Source organism: Egretta garzetta, unplaced genomic scaffold (assembly GCF_000687185.1).
Source record: "Egretta garzetta isolate BGI_Z169 unplaced genomic scaffold, ASM68718v1 scaffold14, whole genome shotgun sequence".
NCBI lineage: Eukaryota > Metazoa > Chordata > Aves > Pelecaniformes > Ardeidae > Egretta > Egretta garzetta.
In genome coordinates, this window is record NW_009259588.1 from 3,978,453 (window position 1) to 4,000,054 (window position 21,602).

A 21,602-nucleotide genomic window follows, 5' to 3' on the forward strand; every position below is an offset into this window, starting at 1 on the left:
TCAAATCAAAGAGTTGAGTTAAGCTGGAAGGGACCTACAACGATCACAGAGTCCAACAGCCTGACCATGTCAGGGCTTGCCAAAAGGTAAAGCATGTGAATCATGTGTTGCCCAAATGCCTCTTCAACCCTGACCAGCATGAGGCATCAACCACCTCTCGAGGAAGCCTGTTCCAGGGTTTGAGCACTCTCTCGGTACAGAAATGTTTCCTCCTGTCAAGCCTGCGCTTCCCCTGAGGGATGCAGCTTGGAGCCATTCCCAGGCGTCCTGGCACTGGATCCCAGGGAGAAGGGAGCAGCACCTCCCTCTCCCCTTCCCCTCCTCCACAGGCTGGAGACAGCAGTGAGGAAAGACACTAGACACCAATAATTTAATATAATTACTCAAGTAAAATTTCTCAAGTAAAATTAAAAATAATGCAAAGGAACCTTTTATGCAACAAGACACTCGAGACCACAGAAACAACTGTAACATATTGGTAAACTTGACTGTATAAAAGAAACACATACCAAAAACACAATAGGGAATTTCTTTCTGAGCCAAGAGGAAAGCTCACTAAACTTCTAATTTTCTTACTCAAATGAAGCTTAAGAATATCTACAGTATTGTAATTTACTACTGCAAAGACATCTTTTTTATTCTTTTAAATATCTCTTTGCTATATGATATTGGTTATGTCTGTTTAAACAATCTGTTACACAGCAGTTTTTACATACCTGAAGACATTGCTTCTCATCACTACTGATGGAATATAATTATATCTCTTTCTTTTGGGATCATTAGAAAAGATTACATGGGGCCATGAAAAACTAATTCATTACGCTATCCCATATAACTCCAAGAAATGACAGGCTGGTACCAAAATATTTATCTTGGCCTAAGTATTCTGTGCATTAGCAAAGTCAGCAAAACTTAAAATGTTCATAAGACACAAATGACAATACAGAAAGAATTTTAATAAACTTAACAACAACAAAACCCGAGCTCTTTAGCTATAGCCAAAAAGCACAGAAGAACAAAGAGAAGTTGTTTATCAAAGTGTCTCAAATAAAGCAGCCCAAGCTCCCTGGAATGCAACTTCAAATTATACTTCAGGAACAGCATCAGAATAAAGCCTGCTTTTCCTAGAAGTCAGTGAAAAGGCTAACAGAAGAGGTTTATCTTAGAAAAACACTGCCATCATTCTCCTCCTTCCCCCCACTGTAAAAAGAAAACCAAACCAAACAGCATAAAGAAACACTATGCAGAGCAAAGCTGGGTATGAACCAAGATTATCTGTGATATGGAAAATTCTTTCCCAAAAAATCAAATTGGAAAGTATTTGGAAAATGGTATGGGGTTTGGGTTTTTTTAAGGGTAAAGAGTGTTTATTAGAAAATATTTCCATATACAATTTTCCTGTCTTATATATGTTATAATATATGCATCAGAAAATTTTGATTCTATAAATCAGAAAATACAGACGCAAAAGCATTCTGGAAAAGAAGATTCAAGCATTACATTACACAATGCTAAATGGAACACATTCAGCTTTTCCTACAAAACTTTGTTGTTGAATTCAATATATTCCTGTCAAAAATTCAGCATTTGAGAATTTGTCTATTCCAACAGAACAGCATTCCATAAGACAGTTTAAAACCAATTATAATGGGCATGGACTTCATACTCTTACAAGGTCATTCTTGCTGCTAAGAGAGAGCAAGTAGAAGCCAATATATGCTACACCTTCAACATATCATTTTATATCAGATATCAAGTATGGGGCTTTTTTCCTCCTGAGGTTTTTATGGGGTAATGCATCATGTGACTTAAGTATGGGAGAACTCAAGAAACAGCCAACCAGCACCAAAGTTTCATGTTTCTTCATTACCTTCACCTTACAAGAAAATTTTGTTCGGCTTTTACAACTCCTATCGGAGGTGCTTAAAGCATACTAACATTTGCTTTTTCACCCTCAAGCTTTCTTTGCGTAGCTAAAGCAACCAAATAAGATATGGGCTGTGTTTACAGGTAAAACCTGCCTTTACCTTTGCTTCCTTTTTGCTATAAAAGACACAGCATGAAAAAGTGTCTTGAGCTTAACTTTCTTAATTTTACGTGCAACTTTTTGTTACACTGTCTTGGGCAATGACTGGTAAATAATACTAAAAATTTTGCTTTTCTAAAGCTGTTTTTGCTGAACTGAAACAGACACTCACTAAAATTTAGGTTACAGGTTTGGGGGAACAACCATCATTTCTGTATCAAAACCATCAAACTTTCAAAAGTAAAGAAATTCTTTTTTCATTTAACAAAATTTCATATCAGTGAAACTTTTCCACAGGAAGTGAAATGTTTCAGTGTAAACACTGTCCACAGTAAACCCTTCCCTTTAAAAAAAAAAAAAAAAAAAAAAAAAAAATCACCCCATCCACAAATGTTATGTTTTGTTTTGGAGTTGACCTATACTTTGAAAGCCAAGGGGTACTCTGAAAACCAAAGAAAGCATTCAAGTTGATCTAAATATTTAATTCAATCCAAAATTAAACAGAACCTTTTATTCCAAGAACCACCAAAACAAGCTATTTCAGTTCTATACAAAGCAGATTTCACAATCTTTCCAAAGGCAACTTTATTAAAAAACCAAAGCAAACCAACAGAGCACTTCCAAAAGACATGTCCATCTAATTCAACTAATTGATTAGTTGTCTGCCATTAACATGACATAGTTTGGTTTTTCTTGGTATTTAACAATCTACATATAATGATGAGTTTCTCTTTCTGTTTCTTTTCCACGCAAAGCACACCCCAATCTATCCTCACAACAGAGCCGTAGTCTTTGATTATGTGTTTGAACCATACAGCACAGACACAATTTCAGGGAGCTTCCAGGCATTTTCAAGCATAACTCCAACAGAAACTAATTGACAGCCACAAAATCAACACCAAGTATCAGTTTGCACATTGTCAAGAATTGAGTTTATGTGAACAATGGAAATTCAGTTCCCAGATATCAATGGGTAACACCAATGCACATTTTTTGCATTGAATTTATCATCAAACAGGTTTCTCAACAAAATCTCTTCATCACATGGCTAGTATGGAGGAAGAGTTAGCTTTCTTTCAGTACAGTTGCATAAATTGCTGAATAAAATTTAGGACCAAGCAGCATAAGAAAATGCTTGACTTCCAATAATGCTGCTACAGTACAGAAGAAAAATGTCGGTGTGGGTATAACAGATACATATACTTATTTGACAGAACATTGACACCAGGAGGGAAAAAATATTAGTGAGCAAGGAATTAAGATTAAGTTAAGATAGCTTTCCTTAGGATCATTAACAAAGGCCATTCAACCTGCTCTAGGTGAACCTGCTTTAGCAGGGGGGTTGGACTAGATGATCTCCCAAGGTCCCTTCCAACCCTTGCCATTCTGTGATTCTGTGAAACCACCGAGACAGCTTATTTGCTCCTGGGCCTGTGTCCAGGCTCCAAGGAAGTGTTCACCTCACATCAAGGTGAGACCTGCATATACAACAACTGCTCTCTCTACGGTCTTAGTTTTGCCCCCAGAAGGACCCTGAGTAGACAGCCCAGGTCTCCATCTGGGCGACTGGGCACCCAGTCCCTCACAGCCCCTCGCAACATGTTCAAAGACCAAATCCACTACCAAGAAGATGTAGCCTGAGCGTCCTAACTTGGTCCTGCTTCTGCCAATTAATGGGAAATTACAAACCTTGCTGATACTTAATATTTGCCCTTTCATGAATGGCAGCTGCTCTGAAAACTGTACAGAGAGCTTACTGGTAGTTGTGCAGGAGGAAAAACAGTTACCAATTAATAAAGAACATCTTGACAGCACTTCATCAGAACTACTAAAACCAAAAGATCCTTAGCAAAGCTCACAGTGATCTGAAAAGCTCTGGAAACCAGTCACATTATATAAAATCGATCCTTATCATTTTGCATAAACACCTGTTTAAAGTAATACTTGTAGAGAAAGAAATATTCAACATTAATCTCCTTTAAACGCTCAACACTTCAAAATTTACAAGATTAGGGATAATTGCTAAGACAACTAATGAAAGTCAAGACTCAGAATCTTCATTTAGATAGCTCCTCTGCTTTGTAATAATACATTTTGTCCAAGATTTCCTAAACAGAAGCGTTATTCAGAGTCAAACACCACACATGCCAATGAACCATCATGCAAATAATGGAATAAAAATAAATGATATTTTGCCACTGCAATTATTCATCCAGAAGCTATTGTTCCACATAGCTTGAGGATACAAGAACAATGTTTCCCAACAAGACTTGACTTTCATTTGAGCTCCCTGGTTGCTACCATTAAATAAACTAATATAGTAGTAATTATACAGTGTGTATTTTAATAGTGGTATACTCCCTGCCAACTGCAAGAGGCATACTATGCTAAAGAAGTGTCATTTTGTACTGGTACATGTAGATTTTCATTCTAAACTAGAATGAAATAAGAGCTAATTCCATAAAACTATTTATATTTTTATCTTAGTTTGCTGAACCAGCAAAAATTCTTGGCAATATAAAGTACTCTCTTTGCCCAGAAAGTCTCTCACAATATGTAGGGTTTACAAATCACCAGGTAGCATTATCAGGTATATACCTTTTTATGGTCAATAAAATCCCATTTAAAGAAAAAAAAAAGAAATGTAATCAATGTATACTCTTGCAATTTAGCCAAAGCTATCCCAGGACACCACTCTACACAACATTCAAAGCTTGGGCTTGTTTGACTTCTGCGTCTCCTTGGAACACTATTCACCAATAGCAGCTACCCTAGCCATCCACTTCACGTACTAAGCAAAAACACATTGTTATACATAAAGTAGCTTTGGGAAGGAAAGAAAGAGCTCTCTCATAACTGCAAATGTAATTCCCTAAAATACAGCACTGAACATGATATAGCAAATTTTGAAAAAAACATACTACTAAATGGATGACACAAAGAAAGTGCTGTACTATCAGCTGTAGAAAACCTCTTTGCATAAACAACCTTACAGTAGACATTTGTTCTCTACTCAAAGACCACTTTACTATACTTCACAATACTTTTTTCTTTTACTAGCTGTCTTACAAAAGTCTGCTATATAATGTGATTTGACATGGCTGTCCGTGTAAAAAAAAAAAAAAAAAAAAAAAAAAAAAAAAAAAAAAAAAAAAAAAAAAAAAAATGATACAACTGCTTACTAAAAGTTGAAATTTACAGAAAACACATTGACATTAAAAAAGCAAAAACCTCAATAGTCTACTTTCAACCGCAGATAGATTATTTTGTTAAAGAAATGTTGTGACTTATTGAAGTTGATGTCAGTCGTAACTTCAAAAATACTATGGAGGCCAGACAGAAGACATAAATCCATAGAAAGTATGCAAACCAACTCAATTTCAGCACACCTTAACACTTAGTCCAACGCATTATGAAAGTATGCAGCATGTAGTAGAAACCTACAACACACTTAGTTTTTGTGCACATTATATTGAATTTAAGATATTAAAATAAAATACAAAAATAAAAAAAGAAAAACGGTTTATTACAGAGGTTGGAAACGTACAAGATATAGGCTGATATCTGTTCAGTCATGATGACATCAGCCATCTCTTTTTAATCATCTGATTTAAATCCAGTTTATGCTTACACAAATAATATGAACACACATGTAAATTATTACAGCTGTCATCTAGTCACCACTCTTGGCAGAGTACTAAATTTTGTTTTTACAAAACTGACCAAAAAGATAAAGGATTAGACCCTAAAATACACTGAAATAAATGCCCACTTACCTACACGATGTATGCAAAACACTCAAAAACCAGGAGCTAAGTAAGGTCAGAGAGCTAAATTTTGACTGAAATGTCTAAGAGTTTCAAAAATCTTCAGAAGTCATCAAAGAGCGTGATGACTGTCAGGCATCACCTTACAGCTACTGTCACACAGGTATCATATTATTATGTACCGTATTATTAGCAGCCCAGGACTGGCCCACTGACTACTTGAAATGGCTTGCAGCCGAGTAACGCAGTGTATACTACAGCCTGGAAATACTTCCTACGTAGAGACATCCTGGCCAGAGGCTGCAGTACAGAAGTGACTGAAAAAAAATTGGGAGTATCTGATCACAACACTAAAGCCCGCTCTGGCAACATACTGCTGCTAGAAATACCGTTTCTAGATGCCAACTGCAATCTTCTCAAAGTACGATCACCTGAATAAAGCATTTTAGAGAGCTTTTTTGTGCTGAGATTTAAGGACCTGTAACAAAACGTCCTTAAATACGGCTCTTCTAACCCATTTTCAGTGTGTCCCACAACTGAAACATCCCACCTTTGGGGCCTATCAAGTTGTGTACTATAAGAATATATACATACAAAACACTGCAAACAACATCAGTCTCTCTTTTCTTACATGACTACATAACCTGCAGTTACACCAAATCATCACACACTGTTTTGCCGCTGTTCTAAGACACCTCGGTTCTCCCCAGAATAGAATCATAGAATCATAGAATCATAGAATGTTTTGGGTTGGAAGGGACCACTAGAGGTCATCGAGTCCAACCCCCCTGCAGTCAGCAGGGACACCGCCAACGAAAAGATTGCGGCTCAGTAACTCAGCAAGAAGGCCTTGAATGACTTTGAATTGCTTACGTCTTTCGCTGGATTGATGAAGTTTCTGCAGCCCAGCTGCAGCAAGCTGGCAGTGATAAAGTCTCCATGCACTGCAAACTAAGTATCTGAGTATTTCACGCCTGTTCCTAAGTACGTGAAAGCTGGAGGCAAAGCCTGTCATTTTACAACTCAGTCCTTGCTTCTTTCCTTATGTCCACTAACAAAGGTGCCAGTGTAAGGCCAAATAAGAATAGAACTCCCTGGAGATGCCTGCTGTGAGCCTCGTCATAGCATTTCTTCGAGAAATTTCAAAACAACAGCTTAAGGGCTTTTTAAGTTTTTCCATTAGAAATCAAATTATTTTGAAAGAGTCAATACTTGTAATAAAGACCACAGTACAACAGAGGAATTGAATTACTGAGTTTTCAATCAAACGTACAATACTTGAAGCTCAAAATACTTTCCAAGATTTCACATTTATTGTCTGCGAAGACAAACAAAATTCGAGTTTTCTTTCTTGTCTTATCAAGCAAATACATCTTTATGTTAATTTAATGTGGACTTTATGGCATGTAAATACAACTATAACAGGACAGACAAGTCAGGTTTTTTTTCTTACCATACGCACAATAAATATAAACAAAACCTAAATAGCTAACCTCAGTAAGACTATAATTCTTACTTTATCACCTGTATCTTCTCTTTGTCATATTCCCTTGTGTAATTGTTCCAAACTTCTTTAGAACATTTCAACAGCTATATAGTGCTATCAGAATAACACTACGACACCAGTCGCGAAGCCACGTGTTAATAGACTGAGTTCTCCTGTACTGCCCAGTGTCTCTTCCCACAACTGGAAGGAGCGAGGAGAGGATGACCTGCGCTCCAGATCCCTTCACTAACCGCCCAATAATTCCAAAGTGGAAAAACTTTTCATCACACATCTGTATCGCTCTGTATTTTTCACTAGAGCTTCAGCAACACATCTTTTGAGAAAACAGAAGTGATTGTTGAAAAGATTGCGGCTCAGTAACTCAGCAAGAACTTTAATAATGACTTTGAATTGCTTACGTCTTTCGCTGGATTGATGAAGTTTCTGCAGCCCAGCTGCAGCAAGCTGGCAGTGATAAAGTCTCCATGCACTGCAAACTAAGTATCTGAGTATTTCACGCCTGTTCCTAAGTACGTGAAAGCTGGAGGCAAAGCCTGTCATTTTACAACTCAGTCCTTGCTTCTTTCCTTATGTCCACTAACAAAGGTGCCAGTGTAAGGCCAAATAAGAATAGAACTCCCTGGAGATGCCTGCTGTGAGCCTCGTCATAGCATTTCTTCGAGAAATTTCAAAACAACAGCTTAAGGGCTTTTTAAGTTTTTCCATTAGAAATCAAATTATTTTGAAAGAGTCAATACTTGTAATAAAGACCACAGTACAACAGAGGAATTGAATTACTGAGTTTTCAATCAAACGTACAATACTTGAAGCTCAAAATACTTTCCAAGATTTCACATTTATTGTCTGCGAAGACAAACAAAATTCGAGTTTTCTTTCTTGTCTTATCAAGCAAATACATCTTTATGTTAATTTAATGTGGACTTTATGGCATGTAAATACAACTATAACAGGACAGACAAGTCAGGTTTTTTTTCTTACCATACGCACAATAAATATAAACAAAACCTAAATAGCTAACCTCAGTAAGACTATAATTCTTACTTTATCACCTGTATCTTCTCTTTGTCATATTCCCTTGTGTAATTGTTCCAAACTTCTTTAGAACATTTCAACAGCTATATAGTGCTATCAGAATAACACTATTCTTACGCTACTCATAATATAGAAGTACTTCAGAGTTACACCTGGATGAAGGGAAAAGAATGTAGTGTTCCTTTTCTACCTACATGTCTTGCTATCACCAGGCACCCACTTGTTCCTGGTAATTACTGCATAATAATAACCATAACCATCAAATCACCTGTCTTGCACTACTGAAAACTTCCAGCTCTCTGACGCATGCTTCCTGAACTGCTTCTCCACCAAAACAATAATTGCATTTATACATCCTGTATTTCAGTTACTGACCGTTTCATAATATGCATACAGGTTTCAGAAATTTGTCCTACTAATAGAAGAAATAAAGGAAATCTGAGTCATGACAGGATTCCTGTCTGCCATATCAGAAAATCCAATCCACAGCAACAACAGCATTAATTGTACAAACCTAAGTGATAGGAGAAATTCTGTAGCAATTCTAGATAAGCTTCATGGAAGAAAGAGAGGAGCTTGGCTTTTAACAAAAGCAAAAGAAGGAGGCATTTACAGTCTTAAGTGAGAACTTTTTGTGTGGATAATGTAGAACTTAGAATTTTTGAATGAGGGCTTTGATTAGGAAAAGGACTCGTCCTTGCATACTACTGACAGGGATAGCCAGAAGTTCACCACTGACGTACATAAGGTTCATTATGGATCCCTAAATAAGGACAGATTTAAAACCATACTGAATCATTGGAGACCTACTTCTTACTTGAACAGTTGCAACACTCAGAGCTGTTAAGCAAAACCGAATGCATGTACTATTTGTACATGCACAGAGGATGTGACATCAGATGTTTATTGCTCTACTTTTGATTCAAAGTATTTGATACAAAGATGGAGAGATGCTGCTCCTGAATTACCTCAGTATTTTTTAATATACATTTAAACCTTCAAAATGGCTTGCAAACCAAAAAACACCACCTGTGCCTTCACCGACATTGCATCAGAAATTAATACTGGAATTTGGAAATCTCTATTTTGGAAACACAGGCAAAATTTAGATATAAAGAACAAATATTAAGGTACAGCAAAGCTATCATAACTACCAGACGTACAAGAGTCTTAGGCAGATACTGGCACAGAGTAGTGTACTGCAGCAAAAACTTAGATCCAATCAAAAATCCAATGTGACATTACAAATATCCTATTGCTCTTAAAAGCTGATAAGCTTTGTATGGCTCCTGGAAACATCCCAGAACTCCTCCAGGAAATCCATTACCAAAAAAACCCAATGTATCCTTAAACAGGGTTTTAAGAATCCAAGGGAGGTTCATGATAATTACTTTTATTGTTGAGTGAAAAAAAAGTTACTGTCTTCCCCTTTAATAAACCAGAGATAGAGTAAATAAACATTACAGTTTCCCCATCATTGCGAAAAAATGTTTGCAAGAAACTTCATTTGAGCAAGCCTAAAGTCAAAATTAAATACTTCTTGTAGTAAGACTACATTTTGTAAATAGTGGTGCACAACATAATGAAAGCATGGCTTTCTACCTCAAAGGCACCATTAGACACAGTTACAACTATTAGGAACATCAATAGTGTAATAGAGCCATATTGCATCATGATCATTATTTGTGAAAATAAGACCTGGTACACTTCAGAGCCTGACTTTTATTGCAGGGATAAAACTCCTTACCTTGAAAAGACTGTTTGGCTCTGTCCACTAGTTCTTCAACCGGATAACTTGCTAGATCTCCTCTGGCATGCTTAGTTTTGCAGTAGGTGCATGCATTGAGACACCTGTTTAGAAAAGGAAAATACTCAGTTTCTAGCCAATAAAGCCTTTATAGGCACAGCTATATTTATTAAGTACATCTGGAAAAATGAGCTTTTATATATCTACAACCAGAAGATAGTAGTACTCTGTTTTAAAATCAATAAAGTAGTTTAAAAAGTGTTTTGTTCCCCTGCCTTCTGAAAGTATCTTTCACATCTATACAAAAGGTTGAAAAAACAATCAGTGGAAACCACATACAAAGTCTAAGAGTGGGAATTTACATATTTAAAGTTAATAATTTTTCATTACTAAAGATGAATCTCCAGGCTTCCAATCCTGCCATTACATAAAAAAATCCAACCTGAACACGGAAATAAAGGAAAAGAGTCCTGAAAGACTATAAGTAGATTTTAAAAATAGTGTGCATTCTTGAAAACACATTTAAGCTAATTCTTCCTTCTTTCATTTGGCTTGTATAAACAAAACAAATAACGAAGACAGGATCACCAACTAGAAAAACAGCTTGGCACAAAAGACTGGGGAACTAATGAAAAACTCCCATAAGAAACTGAAGGAACAATGTGAATGCTTTTATTTTATTTGACAATGTAGTAAAGGCAGACAAATTCAAAGTAAAAGGATGGAAAGATCAAAACAAACAAAAACTACCACTAGCTGCATGTTTTTTTTGGATTAGCCTTTGGATCCTGGTAGTGCCACGAATGTAATAAGCAGAACCTTAAAAAGAGTTTGTTGAACTTATTTTCCCCTTCACCCCCACAAGCACAAAAAACCCAATTACAAATATTTTTCTTGTTCGATGGTTACTAGGACATCTTGAATTCTGTCCATTTGCACAACTAAAAAGCCACAGCTTCAATATAATAAAACATTTTGGGTGCTGGGAAAGGCTAACGCTCGAACTACAAGAGTATTACTATAGAACACTCAAAACAAGAATGAAAGAGGCAAAGATAGCACCAGGTGGTTTCTGAAGAAGTCACCAGCTACGAGACTGTGTTTACTACTTCTATTACCATGTCTGACAGTTCCATGACTAGGTAATTACTGCTTTGCAAACTCTAAAGGTTTTCCTTCACAGAGATTCCCCTCACACGTTACTTACCCCTTGTTTGCACAAGCAGTGGATCAGGAAGTGCAGAAGATGGCACAGAACGTTTTTTCAGGTGCCCCCCCTGCCCCTGCACACCGCTTTGGCCCCAAGGCCTTCTCCACCAACCAAATCTTGCTTTCTGCCAGAGGACATCTAGATAGTTCAGGGTTCTCTCTGCTAGACTGGATGTTGTAAATTGTGTGTTGTCTTTTGTGTATTATTTTTCCTGCCTATCAGACCCAAACATCAGCTTTTTGCATCCATTTTAGATAAGAAAACTAGAAGATACTGCTTAACCGCAATGAGACTGTTCTATTAAGAACTAAAAACGTACATGAAATAAGCTGCCAAACAGTAAAATATACAATCGTCCATTAATAAAGTAGAGAAAGAAGACCTAAATCTGAACCTTTACAACCTGCTCCAAATAAGTGATTCATCAGGTGTGAAATAATTTTTAGGTATCTCACCTTTCTGTGCAAATCAAAAGCCTTTCATTGTGCAAGGCCTGAAGCATGTTTAAAAGAGAAGTATTTAAAATCAAGAGAGTATAAGCAGATAACTGGTTTATACCTTCTCTGTGTAACCTATTTAGCTAACTGAAATGTTTCCTACTAGGCCACTGGCTGTCTGAAGTTTGCCACGAAGGGCTTTCCCTCACAGCCCAGGGGTACTCGTTCCTCTCCCTGCTTCCCTTCTGTGACTCTTTCAAACTCCTTCAGTTCTTCCAGGGTTGCAAAGCACGTCTCCCTCTTTTTTTTTTCCTCTCTAATTTTTTTTTTTCTTTTCTTTTCTTTCTTAGTTTGGTTCATTTTGTGTGTTTTTAAAGCACAGCTCTCCACTCAACCCGACGCTTCATTTTTAAGCAGGCTCCCATCCAGTCAGCCCCCCGTCCCACTCCTTCCCCTCTGCCTCGTGTCCTAAGGTGAGCCAGCTTTCTTCCACACAGCTAGGCAAAAGCAGCACCATGGATCGGGGATGCATATCGTCACATCCTGAAGAGCAATTCCAAAACTTGCCTTCGGTAGCCTGGTGTGGTGCGTTGGCGAGGGCTAACAGCCAGGCTGCCCGCTGCCTCAGCGGGCCAGAAGAGCAAAGGGGCAGAAGGGGAAGAAGGGAGCTCTGGGGCCTAGACAGGGACGGGCAGAACACATGACAACTACTGACAGACTCAAATCAGGGAAAAGTTACACATCCCCAGCCAAAATAAAAACTTAATAACAGATTCAGGTAGTAGGAAATAGAGACAAACATTGAACCACAGCCTTTCCTCCCCCTTTTCTCAGAACTTTGCTCCTTCATGGGCCTTCTATGTGCATCCAGTGCCCGGCACGGGGCAGCCCTGGCCTCTCCTCTCCAGGCCCCTGCACAGGTGCCCCGTGCACGGGTCTGCAAAGCGCTAAAATAAAATGCTGGGATGGCAAAATACCACAGGCAACCTCCTACACCTTTATGAGGGCACCTCACAGGCAATACGGTCAAAGCCCACGTTACGGTTATCAGCCAGCTCCTAACACCACCCATGCAAGATGCTGGCCACGGCCCCGCAGCAGCAGCCAAGGGAGCCGGCAGGAGCATTAGAAATCAGCCTCCCTCACAGCTCTTCCAGAGGTGCCGATGGAAATCCTCCAGCATTTAGATAGCCACGCTCATGAGAAGACGGTAAGGAGAGGAATAAAGAGAGTAAAGAAAAGTAATTACTCATCATAAACAGGTAGACCCACAGATTTTGGTTTGGTTCCTTTGGGGGGAGGGGTTGGATTTTATTTGTTTGGGTTTTTTTAGTTCTGAAGGTTTGGGGTTTTCTTTTTTTTAATTTTACTTTTACTTCAGGGAAACTTAAAATCAGTTTCATAGCAGACACGCCTGCTCTTTTTCAACCAACACACAAAGATGTGGTTTGCATTGATGATATTTGTACTGACCTCTGTTTTCTCCAAAGAAAATACACTACCAGCTATTTTGCCAATTTTCTCAGGTCACCAAGAAGAGATTTAACTTGTAACGATCCTGCTCCATGACCCCAAGGTTACTTTAACATCGGCCCTTTTACCCTGGAAAGACAATTTTGTCAGCTGTCACTAACGAAGGGATGCATCGAGTTTTTTATTTCTTGGGATGAAGTAAATTTATTAAACTCAAACTAAGACTAGGATTTGGGGAGAAAAAAACCCCACCACCAACTTTTATTATTTACTTTAATTTGCAAAGTCTGGCTTACTACAAATTTGGTGTAAAAGTTTGAGTATCAATAAAAAGTTTATTACCAATTTTTTTTTTTCTCTTGAACCATAACCTTGCATGAAAACAATTCTTTTTGTAGATACTTCTTCATAAGCTTCATAAATGCCATAATTTTACTAAGTTATTTAAAGCGAGCTTCTAAATTTATTCCTGTGTAATAGATCTAAACATAGAGCTAAAACCTAAACTAGTATGAATGTACAGTAAAAAGGATTATTTATGCTATTTACATAGAATTTTTGTTTCCTTAACATAGAAGTCCATGTATAGCGTATTTATAGAAAGTAGCCCGTTACCGTCTTCCTCTCTTCTCCTTATATTTTATGCATAAATCATATATTTCTCACTATGTATTTTGCTCTGTATTTGAGTAGTAGTATTTGAAAAGCTCTACAGCAAGAGTACTAAATAGAAGAGTACTAAGTACTAAGCAGCAGTAGTAAATACTGACATTATTAGTCTCCAAACCTTGAGGATAACTTTCATACCTTCAATTAATGTTCCTTTCCTAGCAAGGTCTAGTTTATAGTAAACTAGTTTCTCCTGCATCTTCAGAGTTGTTTTTTGGGCAAATATTCTTTAGAGTAAGTCCTGGGCTCCCTGAAAAAATATGCTATCAGCAGTTTTCCTCTGATACTGCAATAAACTTGGTCACAAAGAGAGAATGGAAACATGCAGCAAGAAGCGGGAAGAAAAAAGGGGACGTTACTCTCCAAATATTCATAGTATTATGTGGGGTTGTTTCCAGAGCTTTATTACTATGATCTTTAAGTACAACTTCAGGGGTTGGTTGATTTATTTTGGGGTAGGAGATGAATGTTGGGATTTGGAGGCAGACTTTTTTCCAAGTTCTGCCACACCAATTAACTTATTACTACTATAAAATTAAAATCTTGTGGAATGCCTAAATAATTTATTTTGGGGTTTTTGGGGGGGGGCGGGGGGGGGAGGACACTTAAAGAGACTATATAACAAAACCAAACAGACTTCAATGTAACATAGAAAAGGATAATTTTTAGAAAGCAAAACAAAAAAGACAAAACTTTTAAATCCTATTTGTACCACATCCGTTAATTCCAACTTGGGAAACAAAAAATCTTTTGGGCTACAGCTGACCAACAAAAGGATGCGGATTTCAAATGCTTGTAAAAATGCTGAACTAAATACTTTTCTCATATTTGTGAATTATCTGTTCTTGAAAATATAAATTTAAAGCATACCATAAGCATAATAAATTATCTGTAGGGTTTTTTTCCCCTGGTAAGCCAGCCTCTACTCCAAGTTTCCAGCAGAACAAATTATTCATACGTCCGTGCTGCCACATACCCAGACCACAGAAAATCAAGTGGAAAAAGGCTGCTGGGAACTCTGAGAATCTCAGCAATGCCTCTTACCGAGTGGCATTCACCAGCAAGTAGATTATCTAAAAACAGCCCAATAGGTAAAGCTCTGTTTAAAAATCAGCCTTTATCAGAGCTAAAGCTCAACTATATGGGACTAAAAAGCCAATATGCTAGCAGTTGAAAAAAGAGCATTTTGCTTTATGTTAAACTGGAAGCCATCTTCAAGCATTTAAAATTGGTTTATAACTGTTAGCTTGTAATAATACAGGTCAAAGCTGTTTTGCACAGAGGAGTTACTGGCATTTATAGAAACACTTATTAATAGTCATTGTGCTTGCAATTACCAACATGTTTTGGATAAATTTTCTAGTGATTCTAGAACAAAAAAATGTCACTAAGTCCTGTTTTTCCAACATACTAAACTGATTAAGGTACTTTGAATTATTATCCTTTTGCTTTGAATTATTAACCTTTAATCAGCTATGTGCCCAATACACAGAACTATTTCACAGCAAGGTAAAACATTATCCACAGAAAAATTACTACCATGTGGCTAATTAAAAACTTTCTGAACATGTTACCAAACTCAACATCATCAACATTTTGGTCAAGTGCCTGAAATTTTGTTGTAGACATACGAAACAGCGGTCTTCGCATTGTTCAGCTAGTATGTGCTCATGTTGTACATTCAATTAAGCAGACTCTTCATTTTCAAAACAGTAATATCCCTCATAAAACACACACTTAACATGAAAGGCTACCCCTTACAGATGGAACCAGTCATGAGTAAGAATACTTATGACACAGCAGACAAATAAAGACCTTCCTTCAGTGGGACTAATCAGTGGATTTCAGTAGCAGATGAGACTATGGATATGAGGAACAAAACCCTGGTTCCTCTTAACGGGACTTGTGCAACTAAGTTTAGCAAAGACAGGATTCCACCCTCAGATATGAAAAGTATAAAATATATTTCATTCAAGTATCAGAAAACAGCACAATTACAGGCTGTGATGTGCCATTAGTGTGCTAGTCACTCACATTTAACGTGACTGACCAAGACCAGACATCTGTGAGCAAGATGGGAGAGCTGAATAGCCACAACAGCATCATATGACAGAAGATCCCTGCTGCTCTGCAGGCGGTTAATTTTGGGGAAGGGGGGGTGGTATTGCCCCCTTCATTTCCTGAACAACCCAGTAAATTCTTGCTTAGTATCAACCTAATAAGCTGGTAAAAAAGAAAAAAAAAAAAAAAAACCACCAAAAAGCCCAGTCCTAAGGTGGTCTTCTCCTACATTAGAAATATGTAGAAATAAAGTAAAATATCATTAATCACAATTTAGTCTAAACACTGATAGCTGCCCTTATGAGATCAGACTAGTTATACAAATTAAAGGTTTTATGAAGTTTAGCCTATTAAAAAAAAAAAAATTCTACCAGTAGTGCAGTGCCCCTAACAGCACTGGACCATCACATCAGTACAAATACAGAAAGATTGCTCATCACAGCCACCCACGCCATCTCTCAGCACCTACCATCAGACCTCCTTAGAAGGCCTCAATAATTCCACCCCAAGAATATTTTATATCAGCAAACTGTGGTTTTCCTGAAAGGGGAGCACAATTTGCTTCTTTCAAAGTACAGTTTTCAGAAGAGAGGTAGGCTTTTATAAGATACTGATAGAGTTTCTATCAAATGTACTTTTGATAAAAGTGCTCTGTAGTGTGAGTAAAGAGAAAACTCCCTTTGAAGGCTTGACTGAGCAAAAGAAATACCAGAAATATATACTCCTGGCAGACAAAAAGGAGATGAACACTAGTCACAACTTACTGAACAAGAGCTGGTAGAATTCCACAACTATTTTTCTCCTTAGGATACAAAGCAGCATTTATACTATATTTATAGTTAAATATCATACTATAGTTATAGAGTTAAATGCCATGAATACTTCTTAGTATTTTACCTCTATAAATGCTACTTTGAACTTCTAAAATTTCTAAATCCTGTCAAACTTAACTTCTCTAAACTGCTCTTTTTCCTGAGCCCTTGCAAAGAAAACCTGCCCAATACATCTGACTTGTTTTCAGGAAACACTTCTTTTGCTTGAAGCTTGCATATTCTTACAACAAAGCTTTTCAACTTGTTATGACAGGGAAGATAATGTCCTATAAACATCTGGGGCATGGAAGGTTATTTTCACTTTAAAAAGTGTCAGGATTTAAAATACTTGTGAAACAGCGGTAAGCTATGTCTCAGCAAGGGTAATTAGTCTAAGCAGCAAATGACATTATTATAGAAATACTGTTTCTAGCATCCCAGCCTGTTCAGACTGTGTTTGGACAGCAGCCACGGGGTGCTGCACAGATGCAACCGATGTTGCAACATTTTCTACACGATAAAAACAGGACTTCTCCGAAATTATCTTTGTAGCCAACTATTTCAGAAACTGCTCTGAAACTGCAATGCCAACATAAAAAGAAAGAGCCTCTCAAAGAAGTTTTAGCAGAAAATAGGATGACCGTTCAAGAAACACTACACAGTGTATAAGACTGCACACGTTTTTCTCAAAGTAGGATGCAACTATGGTATCCTATTTTTTAACGCTGCAACCCATTCTATACTCAGCAAAATGGGAACAAAGTGCATTATAATTTTGTTCTTGCAAAGACCTTTGAAGCCAGTGTTTTATTTGGTATAATGGCTCACTAGTTACTAATCAAAAGGAATTTGGAGAGAAGGCAGCTCAGTTAGTTTGATAAGCTATACTATGATTTAATTTTGCACTTTAAATATTTGCATTTTGTGAAACTGAATTCCTACAGTCAAGTGCAGGTGATTCGAAGGTCACAGCTACATACTTATATCATCATACATTCAACTTGCTGACTTTAAGGCCAATGATTTAACATCAGCAAAATCAAGTGCATTAATGGCAACTTTTAGTGTTTGTCTGAAGAACTTCTTGATTAATTATCCTGCCCACACAGTTCTGCAATTGTTTGAGTTAATTCGTTCAGGCATTCCAAACTGATATTACAAGGCAAAGCGTTCCATTGCTAAGCTGCATATCTGCGCTCCCCACTCTGACCCCAAATGGCGCATTGCTAGATGCTTACTGGAAACTGCAATGATTTTTTTTCTTTGCAATTCAAACTAAAGCTCCATGATTCACGGAGACATAAATTATTTTAGAAGCATTTCCAAACAGCTGCTTGGTTATGCAGACCACAACTTTGGGGGCAGACCATGACAGTCATTAATATCAAGAAAGTGACTCAGCTGGAACAGCACAGGTAGATATATTAGGTTCTGTGGTTGCACAGAGCAAAAAATGCCACGGCATTGTAACTACAAGTAATCCATTCTTTCAACACTTCATAAAGAGCAACAATATTTGGAAGACGATGAATCCTAGTCTCAGTCAAATAGCAGTAATGAAGGTGGTAGAAATAAAGAGTTACAACAGAGAAACCTTAGATAGAAAAGGTACTGTCTTAGAAATCTGCTCACAGCTAATCCCAGAGACGCAGTGGCAGAACACCCCAACATCACTATTTCAGCATGCATAAGCAACTATTATTCTCAGATCCCTCCTAATGAACAGCAGTCATTGGAAAATGACCTCTGAGGACAGGATTCTTGGAGGCTTGCTTTAATTTATAAAGTTGTGTTAGAGACCAGTGACTTGACAAATGCCTTAGTATTTAAAGCATCAAATAGTAAAATTTTATTAAAAAAGCTCTACTGGGGGCAGATGACTTAGCATAACTTATACAGAATGTGCTGCAAAACCTAAGTGGGTTAGTAATGAAAATTTTCATAAGCTTTAAAAAAATCCAGCTTTCAAAGTTTTTTAACAAAACACTAAGGATTTAATTCAAACTGATTTCTACGTAGCTGGGGGAAGACAATGAGCCCATGTGAAGTTCTGTTTCAGGAATGAAGCATCTCAGTAGATCTCCATGCGTGGAAGGAGAAGGGTTAGGGGAGTCAAGTGTCCTTCTATAAGCAATCCACTTCATTTACCATGAATCTTCACAACATTAACTGCTCCTGAATCACCCACACAGAAAACATGGTTGAAAAGTAGACCTCTGCCTGTGATAAGAGCTATTGTTTTTACTTCCTGAATGGCTTTTGGGACAGACCCTGTTAGAGTGGTGAAATCTCACAGGAAACATTAGGCTGCAGTGAATTCTGTAACATACAGCAGGTACCACACAGATTCTTGGGATAAAAGGTATTGTTTTTGCACTGGTCAAAACATCCGGCGGGGAAGAAAAAAAAAGTTACATTTCAGCAGCACTGAAACTACCAGGCTTAATTTAGAAATTATCTAAGATTGCCATCAGACCAATTTCCAAAAAAGTATTTGTAAAATGTCTGTGGGAAAATGGATCTGAATTGTCTGGGTAAAATAATGGAAATAAGTGCATAATAAAAACAAACCCACCATTTATAATCTAGAAAGAATCCCTTCCTAATGACTGTGGCTACAGAAAGCTTTCTGCCCCATAAACGTCCACCGGTTGTGGCAGCAGTAGAAATGTTACAAGGTCCAATGTGGACAAGGATCTAAGCATCATCTACAATTAATACAGTGTTGTTGCTTTTGAATGTCATTTCTGTCGTGTGATAAATTGATTAGTCTTACTGAAAAAAGAAGTGTATGTGCAGCAGTAAAGAGACATACATGCTTCAAGTACATACTGTTTGTTATGCATTACTTTGTCAACTTAAGATGAGAGAAGACCACACATCTCAACATAACTGCCCAATCCTAAATCAGTCTGAGATTTTCCAAGCAATTTAATGGACTGATTTACACAGTTATTCTTGCATATCAGAATATTCTAATTTATCAGTCATATCCAATGAGTGATTTCTTTTAAAAATATAAATTAAAACTAGGGGCCTTATGTCTGCCTTTAAGGATCACCAAGGGGATTTTCAAAAGCAAATTAATCCCCTTTACACAGCTATAAAGCTAAATCAGGTTATCCTCATGGACCTCCCTTACTGCCCATGTACCTCTTGAAGAAAATGTAAGTTAGGGTTCTTTTAAATAATTAGAGAAAATAACTTGAATAATTAGGCAAACATTTATAAATTATTTTCTTTTCATTTTTTTATAACATTATTGTTTAAATGGATTTGAATATATATTTTACAGCATCTAAAAGCACAGTGACAGTGCAGAAAAACAGGAAACAGTAGCCTTTTGTTACTAAACTAATGATCCTGAACTTCTCCATCTGCTTTACTTCTCTAAAATTCTCCCCTTCTAATGATTCCTCAGCTCTTTTTTTCTATTTTACTTTTTTTCCCCTGCCATTTTCTTAACTTTTCCCTGTTGTCTTGCATTGAGTGATCATTGTGCTTGTAACTCTCCTGTGGTCTCCTAGTGTCCCAGTGACTGGAATGGGCTGACTTTCTTCCAAGCTAGCTGGCCAGTGTTTGTATGCTTTGATTTCCTCTTGAATCACTCAAGTCTGTGGCGAGTCTGAAACATTTCCAGTTCAACTGCTGCCAGCTCTGACAGAAACCATAACTTGCTAGCTGCTTTCTTCTTCTTCTTTTTTTTTTTTTTTTTTTTTTTTTTTTTTGTCACCTCCGTTGCAACTCAGATAGTTATGGTCAGTCATTTAAAAGAAAAGCAGAGAGACCATGACTAAAGCACTTAGTGCAGAAATCAGAGCATTAAAAACTGGCCACAGAACCCCTTGGGGATTCAGGATCTAAGCAGCCTTCTAGACATTACAGGCTGGAAAATACACAAGAGGCAGCTCTAGTCATCAAAAGCAAGCCTTAACAACAAAAAAGAATGGACAGACAAAACACGAAGTCGTTCAGCAATTCAGTTGTTTACAGGCCTTAGTCAACACTTAAGTGGAAGTGTTCTTCATGTTTCCACAGCCACCTTTGGCTACAACATTATCTCTGCAATGGCTGACTTGAAACAGTTTTTCAACTTTAACGAAGTTCTTAAAAAGACCCAACCTTTTGGACGATGGGGGTTTCGCACTGGCTGCACATGGGCTGTTTAACTGACCCAACAAGCCGAGGTGGCAACAGATGTTATCATTCAGTAAGCACCACCCAACAGCAACGCTGCAGAAACGCTTTCACAGGTAAGGTTGATGACATCATACTGTAAGATATTTGTTTGCTTTTACAAACACAAGTTAAAATGACATTTTCCTTGCGAGGCTGAGCTGTCTGAAGCAAAAGACCTGACGTTGCCTTCTACAAAGAGGTGACTGACCCTGTGGGAAGGGGAGGGTGGGGGATGTCATGTACCTTGATTTCAGACAGACCAGCGCCATTCCTTCCTAAAGCCCAAAGACTTGCTCTGCTCCAGGATTATGCGTATCTGCATGGATGCGTCTGCACACACACACGTGCAACAGGCACACACACATACACACGAAGCACAGCGTGCTTCCAGCACCACAGGAAGCTTAGATTCAACTACAGGGGTAAGAAAAGCTAGAAGATAAGAAATCAGTGCAGAGAAGGACCAAGTCTGGCCTGTAGAAGGAGAATCAGTGAATAGTATTAAAGATACCACAAATAGTATCAACATTTAATAATTTTCATTTAATTTCTTATCAAATACATTTAGAGCATGATACTAATGTGATAATCACATGCTGTCTGTAAGTACACCACAGTACTTTGAGGGATAACACTAACAGAGAAACCCATACGGCAGATTTTTTTGAGCAGACAGCCAGTA

The 21,602-nt window shown here is 37.6% G+C and overlaps 1 protein-coding gene across 1 annotated transcript in view; it reads right to left on the reverse strand.

Annotated features, from left to right (window-relative positions):
• CDKAL1 (CDK5 regulatory subunit associated protein 1 like 1) overlaps positions 1–21,602 on the reverse strand; it is a 418,320-nt gene that overhangs the window by 224,591 nt on the left and 172,127 nt on the right. The window contains exon 9 of the mRNA XM_009637900.2: positions 10,080–10,183. Within this exon, the coding sequence (XP_009636195.2) occupies positions 10,080–10,183 (104 nt within the window). The remainder of the gene's footprint in view (positions 1–10,079; positions 10,184–21,602) is intronic.